Source organism: Vigna unguiculata, chromosome 4, assembly GCF_004118075.2.
Source record: "Vigna unguiculata cultivar IT97K-499-35 chromosome 4, ASM411807v1, whole genome shotgun sequence".
NCBI classification, from domain to species: domain Eukaryota; kingdom Viridiplantae; phylum Streptophyta; class Magnoliopsida; order Fabales; family Fabaceae; genus Vigna; species Vigna unguiculata.
Window position 1 is genome coordinate 21,501,710 of NC_040282.1, and position 12,209 is coordinate 21,513,918.

At 44.0% G+C, this 12,209-nt stretch overlaps 1 protein-coding gene across 1 annotated transcript; it reads right to left on the bottom strand.

Annotated features, from left to right (window-relative positions):
- Positions 1 to 9,095: 9,095 nt before the first annotated feature.
- LOC114180594 lies at positions 9,096 to 10,028 on the bottom strand. Its single transcript, XM_028066907.1, has 2 exons — positions 9,573 to 10,028; positions 9,096 to 9,464 (listed from the first exon to the last, which is right to left on the bottom strand). Exons 1-2 carry the CDS (start codon positions 10,026 to 10,028, stop codon positions 9,096 to 9,098), a joined length of 825 nt encoding a protein of 274 aa, XP_027922708.1.
- Positions 10,029 to 12,209: the final 2,181 nt, after the last annotated feature.

Here is a 12,209-nt window from a genome sequence, read left to right on the forward strand (position 1 = left end):
TGCATCCAAAGTGATTAAAAATATTGGAATAACCAAATTGGAAGTGCATCCAAAGCGGTTAAAAATCTTAAAAATAATCAAATTAGAAGTGCATCTAAGGTGGTTTAAAATATTAAGATAAACCAAATTGAAAGCACATTGAAAGTGATTAAAAATCATGAAATAGCCAAATTAAAAAAACATCTAAAGTGATTTTAGAGTCTTCAATTAACCAAATTGGAAGTGCATCCAAAGTGGTTTTAAAATCTTAAAATAAGGATAACAAAGTTAAAATATTAATAATAAAATAAGTGTTGTGAAATTGAAATAAAAGCTTATCTTAAAAATGAAAAAAAAAACTACAAGTAATGAATCCTAGAGGTGCAAACAGTAAATAATAAGCTAAAGACATGGGGAGTAACTAACGAAATGTGGGGTGCAAATAGTAAAAGATTATGAGGTGAAATGAACAGAAATGGCCAGACCCAAATTTCTCTTGCTGCAAACCTTAACACACCAAAGGTTTCACCTTCTCCCATCTCACGTGAGGCAGCGTCCCTTTCCATCACCGTCGTGCCACACACTGCCACCCCCACGTCGTACCACCACATCACACTGCCACTCTGCACTATCGTTGCCGCTTGCCATGGTTGGAAGAATAAAAGAAACCTCTCTTCCTCTTCTTCGCAAATTCTAGGGTTTCTTCCATCATCTTCAGCCTCCACTACTCAAGAGCAACAGAGGTGCCATCGCGGTCCAGCTCGAGTCCGACCAAGGCTATCGTTTGTCACCGCACTCATGTCCAGAGTCGCATCCTGCATCGTCGACAACCTTCTCTTCTCTATTTGTTTCCTGATTGGAAACCACCGTGGCAAGATAGTTGGCGGCCATTCCTCCATCTTCGCAACGAGGCTTCCTTATATTTTGCTTTTTATTTTTGTCGTGAGGATGAATTTATGCATTGGATGAAGATAAAAACGGAGGTGAATCTGTATGAAGATGAATAGAGGTTGGAGTTGGATTCTGGACTTCTTTTATGCGTGTATGAGGATGAAGATTTTTTGTGTGTTTAAATGGAGGATGAGGCTCTATTTGGAGGACAAGATGTTGTCTGTTATGTGGTGGTGGGTTCGTGTGTTTCAAAGGTGGTAATGGCCATGATGAATGGTGGTGTATTATGATGGGCGGAAGGGTTTGGTTTGTGGTGTAGAGGGGATGGAGGTGTGCATTTTATTATCAGGTTTCCGTTATGGAAAAGGTGATGGTGTCTGTAACGTCCCATTTAATTAATACGCGTAATTAAAAGAAATACCACATATAAAATAGTATAACAACGTAGTCCTGGGGTTCTTAACACCACCCCTATAAAACTAGGCACACCATGATACCAAGCGAAATAGGATAACGGTTTGACTAAAAGTATACAAATCCAAGAACAACGAATACATGGGCCATAGCCCTAAAGAAAAGCCCAAAGGAAACTAAAGTCCAATCCACGCGGACTATGCAATGGAATTACCACCTCCTTGTTGTCCACGGGTGTTCCTCGTCTCTGCTCACACCAATAAGTTGATGATCATCGCAAAAGAGAGTACCACACAGCAGGAACACACAACAACAAAAGTAGGGTAAGCTAGAGCATAAAATCATTTCATCAATGAAGTCAGATACATATTCACAGTCCATCATACATACGTCACACAAGCATATTACGACCTTCCAAACAATAAATACACTACGACTCGATTCGACTCATCCGGATACATATAACTTGGTCGGATTCAGCGGATGCTTGCACTTGTGGTGGATACCTCTACTCACCCTTGAGCTGCTCACCCCCGAGCTATGTGTCACAAGTGTTACGATGGATCAATTTTCCCTCACCACAAGGTTAGCCCTTAATGAATTTCGGGCCTCCTGCTACTCTCACCACAGGAGTCAGTCCGCTCTAGGTGAGACTAACTGACTCCTTAGAGTGTCAGGATGCAACCTTACCTTGAATCCTTACCTAGTTATACAGATGGGGCGCCACCATAGACACCCACTAATAGGGGACATGGAATTACGTCCCGACCACTAAAGCACGACCCCGAAGTCTCACCTAGAGACTCCAAGGGTTTACGTACTAACCACTTACCGACATATAAAATCAGCCAGGAAATAATCACATATACCATGCATGGAAGATTCATACCAACATCCCTCGTATATCACATGTCAATCAGTACCAGCTCGTATCACCAACCTGGAGGAAACATCTCCCCTCATATCAATATCATGCCACAGAATTACCAATCATCAAGGTTCATCGTTGTTCATGCCCGATTTTTGATCACATACATATCTAACCACTCTTGAAATATTCACGTAAGATCATGTCACTCTCACCCATCATCACATATGATCCTCCCCTCAACATATATATATTCAAACCCATCATACCATCATACAACAATCTTATTAATCGCATGCCAACCATCCAAAATGGAAAGGAATGCCAAATTAGACAACAACCTCGCCCAGCCCCTCGCTCAGGCAGAGAAGTCTCGCTTAGGCGAGAGAGACTCTTGCTCAAGCGAGACCTCATCACCTAGGCGAGAGCTCGAAATCCTGGAATAGTGGCCTCTGCACTGTCTCGCTTAGGCGAGACCCTCCTCGCCTGGGCGAGATGCTCGCTCAAATAAATGGAGCTGGTCGCCTGGGCGACCACTCGCGCGAGCAAACAGTTCAATAGCACATTCCACACACTCAAGGCAGCATACAGATCATCAAATCACACGTACATTTCATAAAATCATGGATATCAATTATTTCGCAAAACCCTAACTTCTCGTACCTGGAAAGAGGTTACACGAGGCTTTGACACTGGACCACGGAGCACAGCAGCTCGAGAGATGGACTGGAAAATATGTGGAACAGTAGCAAAATAACGTTATCATGGAACCTTAAGTGAAGGAATACAGAAAAGAGCTCTTACGTGGAAAAGGCATGAGATTGGGGATCACTTACATGGAGCAAAAAACAAAAACTTAGCTTGAGCGGACTTGTTCAAGAGGAAGAAGCGAACCCTAGCAGAGCTCTTTTGGGCAGCGGAGGGAGACAGCTACATGTCTGTGAAAGAGTGGAAGTGAGTGGGTTAGGGCGGATTAGGGTTAGGTTTTATCACTTGGGCTAGCCCTAGGCCCATTTACAAGGGGCAGCCCTTTACTTTAGGGCAAAAAGTATTAAGCCAATTTTAATGGGCCTTACATTCTCCCCAACAAGAAAATTTTCGACCTCGAAAATAAAGACTTACCAGGTAAACAGATGTGGATGTCATTTTCTCATGTCCTCTTCTAACTACCAAGTCGAGTCAACCGTCCTCCGATCCTAGATGACTTTAACCAGACTAACCGTCTTTCCTCGACGTTCCTTCACCTTGCTATCCTCAAGAGCGATGGGTGGTACTTCCACGCTGAGGTCTTCCGTAATCTATATATCCTCAACTTCCAATACGTGGGCCGGATTGAATACATACCTCCTCAGTTGTGACACATGAAACACCGGATGAAGGTTCGCCAACTGCGGGAGTAAAGCTATCTCATAAGCCACTAGCCCAATCCTCCTCTTGATCTGATAAGGGCCAAGGAATTTAGGAGAAAGTTTCCTTGAGCGGAGAGCCTTTCCCACACCAGTGGTTCGGGTCACCCTCAAGAACACATGATCGCCAGCTGCAAACTCCAAGGGCCTCCTCCTACGGTCTGCATAGGCCTTCTGCCTACTCTGAGAAGCCTGCATTTTGTTCCTCACCATCCTCACTTTCTCAGTGGTTTGCTCTAACAATTCGGGTCCAACCAATACTGCCTCTCCATCATGATATCAACATAGAGGAGTCCTACACCTCCTGCCATAAAGAGCCTCGTATGGTGCCATGTCGATGCTTGCATGAAAGCTGTTGTTGTAGGTAAACTCAATCAAGGGCAACACCTCATCCCAAGCCCCAAGGTGATCTAATATACACGTCCGTAGTAAGTCATCAAGTGACTTAATGGTCCTTTCTGATTGACCATCAGTCTGGGGATGGTAGGTCGAGCTCATAGTCAACTTGGTCCCCAAAGCCTCTTGTAAGGTTTTCCAGAACCAGGATGTAAAACGTGGGTCTTTGTCGGAAACTATGCTCGAAGGTACTCCATGTAATCTCACAATCTCCTTGACGTACAGTTGGGCCAACTTTGCCATGGACATCCTCAAGTTCATTGCCAAGAAGTGGGCACTCTTGGTCAATTGATCCACTATCACCCAGATGGTGTCATGTCCTCTTAAAGTCCGTGGCAGATGGGTCACAAAGTCCATAAAGATGTTGTCCCATTTCCATACTGGTATCTCTAAAGGCTGTAGGATCCTGCCAGGTCTCTGGTGTTCGACCTTTGCCTTCTGACAGGTCAAACAGGCTGATACAAACTGTGCCACGTCCTTCTTCATCCCCTGCCACCAGAAAGTCTCCTTGAGGTCCTGGTACATCTTAGTCATGCTAGGATGCAAGCTAAGATGACTTTTGTGTCCTTCCTCAAGGATCAACTTCTTCACCTCTACATCATTAGGTACACAAATTTTGCCCTGAAACCTTAGTATACCATCATCACCCAAGGCAAAGTCTCTAACCTCATCCAACCCAAGTTATTCTCTGACTTTGTTTAAACTGGTATCCAACAACTGCCTCTCTCTGACTAAGTGCAGAAAGCCACAAGATATAGTAAGGGTACTACACCTAATGAACTCAGACCCCAACTCCACCTGTAGCCTCATGTCTCTGAACTTCTTTAGTAGTCCCACCTTTTTAATCATAAGGTGCGCAGTATGCATTGTTTTGCTACTCAAGGCATCTGCCACTACATTCGTCTTCCCTGGGTGAGATAGGAGCTTAAAGTCATAGTCCTTCAGGAATTCCATCCATCTTCTCTGCCTCATGTTCAGTGATGAAGGATTATCTTGTTCCTTTTTATGATTATTGAATATGGTGTGAGTTGACTAAGAGAGCTAAGCGAAATCCCCACTGGACATTAAGATAGCAAGCTATCTAGATGTGAAGGTTCCTTTCACAAAGCTCAAGAGAAGAAGATGATGGATTGATTCAAAACAAAAAGGAAATGGAAAGCACATAAATCATAGAAAACCAAGAACAATTAAAGGAAGAAGAAAACATAAAATGGAAAGGAAAGGAATGGTAAAAATGTGAGAAGCACGCCACTACAAGGCTAGGCTAGAAGCCATGGCAACCTTGAAGATGAGTGGATGTGTGCCGCCACTTGCTATGCAAGATAAGGCTTAAAAGTTTCACTCCCAAGGGAGGAAACTCTCACAAATGGTTGAGACACAAGAGTGTTTTTACTTCAAAATGTTCAACCCTTTTACATGTCTAGGAGCACCCCTTATATAGAAGAGTTTAGGGGCCTCTAAGCAAATAAAAGATACCTAAGGATGTCTCTACAAAAACCTAACCCTAGCTTCTAGAAACTAGGTCAAATAAGGTTACAAAAAATGAGAACAAAAGAGCTAGCTATGGTGTGTGCAAGGCTAATTTCGTTCTAGCACAAAAGGAGACAAAGAATGTGTCTCATATGTCTCCAAAAAGTGGCCAAAGTGTGCTAAAAACAAAGGAGACCAAAGGTACATAGGTACACTTGCTTTATGGCTTTTACTTTATGCTTTATGTCTTTGCTTTACTCTCTCATCCACATCATTTATGCTCTCCAATCACCATGCGCCACCTAGCATTGCTTTCTTACTCCTAATTAACCTACAAAGCAAATAAACATAGATTAGCATGTTGGCTTAAGTCAAGTCAACTATAGTCAACAAGTCAAACCTAGTCAAAGGTCAACAAGTCAACTAAAGTTGATTCAACTAAGTCAACTTAGGGAATCAAAAATAACAAACACAAATGAAAGGGATGAAAGATTAGTGAACTTCCTTTCTAAACATGCTTAGTCTTCTTAAGCATGTGCCTCCATCCTTGGTTGGGGTCAATCCTTCATCATCCTCTCCTCCTTGGAGAGAATTTGACCACAAATTCTTGAAGCCTTTGTAGATGGAGCTTGACTTGATTTGGGGGAGGTTTTGCGCCTTCCTTTTATGAGCTCTTGTTCCATCTTTTCTAAGGGTACTACCCCTAGCTTTGGTTAGGCCATCCCTCTTTTCTAGACCACTCTTCTTCTCATGCTTGTGCATTGGGTCTTCCTTTTGAGCCTTGCAAGAGAAGGAAGAATGTTGATGTTCATCTTGCTTTGGAAATCTTTTTTTAGAGGCAAGTAACACTTTGGAGGTAACTTGCTCTTTTTCTTTTTCATCTTTTCTCTTATCTTTCACTTTATTTTGGTCTTCATTTTCTTGATTGGGTGAGAGAGGTAGGAGTGTGAACTTCTTGCCTTGGAAGGAGAAAGCATAGGTGTTAGCATGGCCATCATAAAAGACTTTTCTATCAAATTGCCATGGCCTACCTAACAAAATATGAGTTTCTTCCATAGGCACAACATCACATAACACCTCATCTTTAAAATTTCCAATTGAAAAGTTAATGAGGACTTGTTGAGTTACTTTAATGTCTTCTTTCTTAAGCCATGATAGCTTGTAGGGCTTGGCATGAGGGATAGTTTTCAAGCCAAGCTTGTCCACAACCCTTGTGCTAGCCACATTTACACAACTTCCATTATCTATGAGGAGGGGACATAATTTGTCATTGATATGGCACCTTGAATGAAAAATGTTTTGTCTTTGAGAAGGGTCAAGTTCCTTGGAAACTTGTCTTAGTTGGTGTCTTATCATTAACAATCCACCTTCAAGGGGTTTAATCCTTTCACTTGAAGAAGAAGTGTGGGAAGAAGTACTTTTGGGGGAAGGGGGAGAAGAATGTTCACTCTTTACTTCTCTTTTAAGGTTTAAGGCCATGGTTCTTTTGGTAGGACAATTTGAAGCTATGTGCCCATATCCCAAACACTTAAAACATTTTATAGAACTTATCCTTATACCTTGAGAAGAATTAGGAGTTTCATTAGAAGGCCTAGATGAATTAGTCCTAGGAGGTGGGTCTTGGGAACTCTTGAGTGGTAATTTATCATGTTTTCTTTCTTTATCTTTCCAAGTACTAGAATAGTAGTCATTGTATGAACCACTCCTCTTGGCCTCTTTTTTCTTTTGCAATTGAGTTTCAACTTTAATGGCCAAATGTAAAACTTTGTCAAGAGAGGAGTACTCATATAACTCTACTAAATCTTGTATGTCCCTCCTTAACCCACTCACAAATCTAGTTACCTTTTCCTCTTCACTTTCAAATTGGAGTCCTACTTTTAGAAGCATGGACTCCATTAACTTGTAATATTCATCTACACACATGGACCCTTGTTGAAGGCTTTGGAGCTTCAAAAGAGTCTCCTTCCTATAATGGGAAGGAACAAATCTAGCGCGCATAAGAGTTTTAATGTCCATCCAAGAAGCCGCGGGTGGCCCTTGGTCATAATTCTTACAAACTTTATGCCACCAAGTATTGGCATACTCCAAAAATCCTAAAACAACTAGATCAACTTGTGCTTGATCATTTACATAATTTTCATTGAAAATTTTAAGGATGTCTCTACAAAAACCTAACCCTAGCTTCTAGAAACTAGGTCAAATAAGGTTACAAAAAATGAGAGACAAAAGAGCTAGCTATGGTGTGTGCAAGGCTAATTTCGTTCTAGCACAAAAGGAGACAAAGAATGTGTCTCATATGTCTCCAAAAAGTGGCCAAAGTGTGCTAAAAACAAAGGAGACCAAAGGTACATAGGTACACTTGCTTCATGGCTTTTACTTTATGCTTTATGTCTTTGCTTTACTCTCTCATCCACATCATTTATGCTCCCCAATCACCATGCGCCACCTAGCATTGCTTTCTTACTCCTAATTAACCTACAAAGCAAATAAACATAGATTAGCATGTTGGCTTAAGTCAAGTCAACTATAGTCAACAAGTCAAACCTAGTCAAAGGTCAACAAGTCAACTAAAGTTGATTCAACTAAGTCAACTTAGGGAATCAAAAATAACAAACACAAATGAAAGGGATGAAAGATTAGTGAACTTCCTTTCTAAACATGCTTAGTCTTCTTAAGCATGTGCCTCCATCCTTGGTTGGGGTCAATCCTTCATCATCCAGCTCCTTCTGGTCAAACAAATACTTGAGGCTCTTATGATCGCTGAATACACGGAACTGAGCACCATCAAGATAATGCCTCCAAAGCTTCAAGGCAAAGACTATGGCCGCTAACTCCAAGTCATGAGTGGGGTAATTACGCTCATGCACCTTAAGTTGTCTTGACGCATACGTCACTGCCTTCTTCTCCTGCATCAATACACAACCAAGTCCGAGGTGGGAGGCGTCACAGTAGACCTCGAACAACTTCCCGACATCTGGGATCACTAGTATCGGAGCGTTAGTCAATCTTCTCTTCAGCTCCTGGAAACTTTCCTAACACTTATCTATCCAAGTGAAGGGTTGGTCCTTCCGAGTAAGCACTGTCAGGGGTGCCACTATCTTGGAGAATCCCTCTATGAATCTCCTATAGTAGCCCGCCAACCCCACGACGCTCCTGATCTCTGTGGCCGACTTAGGACTTTCCCACTTTACCACTGCCTCGACCTTCGCTGGGTCCATTGCAATTCCCTGGGCGGATATCACATGCCCCAAAAACTAAACCTCACCCATCCAGAACTCACACTTAGACAACTTGGCATACAACTGCTTCTCTCTCAAAACACTAAGCACCAACCTCAAGCGTTCTGCATGCTCCTCCTGAGTCCTGGAATAGATAAAGATGTCGTCTATGAAGACTACGACAAACTTATCTAGGAAAGGCTGGAAGATCCTATTCATGTAGTTCATGAACACCGCCGGAGCGTTGGTCACACCAAACGGCATAACCACATACTCATAGTGGCCATATTTGGACCTGAAGGCCGTCTTCTGTACATCATCGTCCTTCACCAATATTTGGTGGTATCCAGACCGTAGATCAATCTTCGAGAATACTGCTGACCCATGTAGCTGATCCATCAAGTCGTCGATTCTCGGAAGAGGGTACTTATTCTTGATTGTCATTTTGTTCAACTATCCATAGTCCACACACAATCGCGAACTCCCATCCTTCTTCTTCACTAAAAGCACTGGCGCTCCCCAAGGCAAAGTACTGGGTCGGATAAACTGTTTCGCCATCAGTTCCTCTATCTGTTTCTTAAGTTCAACCAACTCCATTGGAGCCATGCGGTAGGGAGCCATCGATACTGGACCTGTCCCCGACACTAGATCAATAGAGAACTCTACCTCTCTGCGGGGCAGTAACCCTGACACTTCTTCTGGGAACACATCCTCAAAATCCTGCACATCTGGTATTACTGACGTCGTCTCTCCTCCCTCCACCACTAGATGTGTGAAGATCATATAACACTGCGCGGTGTCATGGAGTTCCTTCATAACACCCTGAGAAGATACCAATTCAGGCTCCGCTGTGTTGGGAAAAAGCAGCTTCTTCTCTCGGTAGTCTATTAGAACGCGATTTGATGAGAGTCAATCCATTCCTAAGATCACCTCCAACTCTTGTAGAGACAGGCATATTAGGTTCACCCTGTACCTGCGTCCCTCTACCTCCACCTGACACCTAGCACATAAGGACGACGTGCTGAATAAACCCGACGCCGGAGTAGACAGCGCAAGTTCACACTGCAGGTCACGCACCGACACATCTAACCGTTCCATACATGTATTTGACACAAAGGAGTGTGTCACTCCAGAATCATACAACACACAACAAGAAGTACCAACTATCATGCAACTACCCATAACCAAGTTACCTGAGCCTGATGCCTCAGCTCCTAACATAGCATACACCCTGCCGGTCGCCTGAGGCCTGTTGCCTTTGTCCCTCTTGTGATGCTGATGGGGAGTCTGAACCGGAGGGCGTGTTGCTGCCCTGGCAAGGTTGGGACAGTCCTTCCCAAAGTGGTCTTCCTTGCCACAGTTGTTGCACCTGCGGTAACCCTCCATACATGGACAAGCGCTCCTCAGGTGGGGTCCTCCACATATGTAACACTAAACTCGACCCTACTGAGGAGAAAAGCTCCTAGACCCGTGAGGCTGATGGTGGGGTCTATCATATGGCCTCCTCCGCTCCTCGTGTCTGGGCTTTGGCCCAGATGGTCCACCAATCCTCTGAGGCGATTATGGCTGTTGTGGGCGCTGACCTTCCACCTCGCGTTTCATCTTCTCCATCACCCTGGCCTTCTCCACCAGAGCGGCAAAATCCTTGATGGACAAAGGAGCCACCATCAAGCGGATATCACCGCGGACGCCATTCTCGAACTTACGGCATCTCCACTCCTCATCAAGCGGTAGAGTATAAAAGCGGTTGAGGTGCTTGAACCTCTCAACATACTCCGTCACGGTCTTTCCGCCCTAAGTCAACTGGAGGAATTCTACCTCCCTGGCGTATCGGATACTGTCTGGAAAATACTCGAAGAGGAATCTCTCTCTGAAAGCCTCCCATGTCACTCGCTCATCCCTCTCCTCAAGGATAGATTTGGTGTTGATCCACTAATGCTCCGCCTCCCCCGTGAGCATATATACTTAAACTGGCAACCTGTTCTCTACGGGGCACATCTTTGCATCATAGATGTGCTCTAGGTCCTTCAGCCATTGGTCTGCAGCGTCACGACTAGTCTTTCCATCAAACTTCGCCGGGTGGTGCTTCAGAAAGTGCTCCAAGCTTCACTCCCTGACTGTAGGTCGAGGTTCAAGACCAAACACAGGGGCAACCACCCTATTCTCCTCCAATTGGCGGAGGGCCTCTATATGCTGCCGATGAGCATCCTCAACAGCTACTCTCGCAGCCTCCATCTACTGCATCACTACCTGTTGCTGCTGAAGCGATGCCGCCTGTCGCTGCATGGATGCCTCATGCTGCTGCATCATCGCAGCACTCTGCTGCGCCATAGCCACTACCATGGCTTCTATAGCTCTAGCGATGTCCGGTGCATCGCCCTGGGAGGATTGAGTGTTCCTACGGTGAGGTGCCATAGCTCACTAGAATAGAGAAAATCACTTGGTTAGACTCGGTAAGATAGGATTTTAACCAAACACTCAAAGACACACAGAGAAAGCTAAGCGGACAGTCCAAGTCCACAGACCTAAGGAATGACCGTTCTTATACAATAAATGTAACGTCCCATTTAATTAATATGCGTAATTAAAAGAAACGCCACACATAAAATAGTATAACAACGCAGTCCTGGGGTTCTTAACACCACCCCAATAAAACTAGGCACACCATGATGCCAACAAAAATAGGATAACGGTTTGACTAAAAGTATACAAATCCAAGAACAACGAATACATTGGCCATAGCCCTAAAGAAAAGCCCAAAGGAAACTAAAGTCCAATCCACGCGGACTATGTAGCGGAATTACCACCTCCCTGTTGTGCACGGGTGTTCCTCGTCTCTGCTCACACCAACAAGTTGATGATCATCGCAAAAGAGAGTACCACACAGCAGGAACACACAACAACAAAAGTAGGGTAAGCTAGAGCATAAAATCATTTCATCAATGAAGTCAGATACATATTCACAGTCCATCATACATACGTCACACAAGCATATTACGACCTTCCAAACAATACACTACGAATCGACTCGACTCAACCGGATACATATAACTTTGTCGGATTCAGTGGATGCTTGCACTTGTGGTGGATACCTCTGCTCACCCCCGAGCTGCTCACCCCCGAGCTATGTGTCACAAGTGTTACGATGGATCAATTTTCCCTCACCACAAGGTTAGCCCTTAATGAATTTCGGGCCTCTTACTACTCTCACCATAGGAGTCAGTCCGCTCTAGGTGAGACTAACTGACTCCTTAGAGTGTCAGGATGCAACCTTACCTTGAATCCTTACCTAGTTATACAGATGGGGGGCCACCATATAGACACCCACTAATAGGGGACATGGAATTACGTCCCGACCACTAAAGCACGACCCCGAAGTCTCACCTAGAGACTCCAAGGGTTTACGTACTAACCACTTACCGACATATAAAATCAGCCAGGAAATAATCACATATACCATGCATGGAAGATTCATACCAACATCCCTCGTATATCACATGTCAATCAGTACCAGCTCGTATCACCAACCTAGAGGAAACATCTCCCCTCATATCAATATCATGCCAC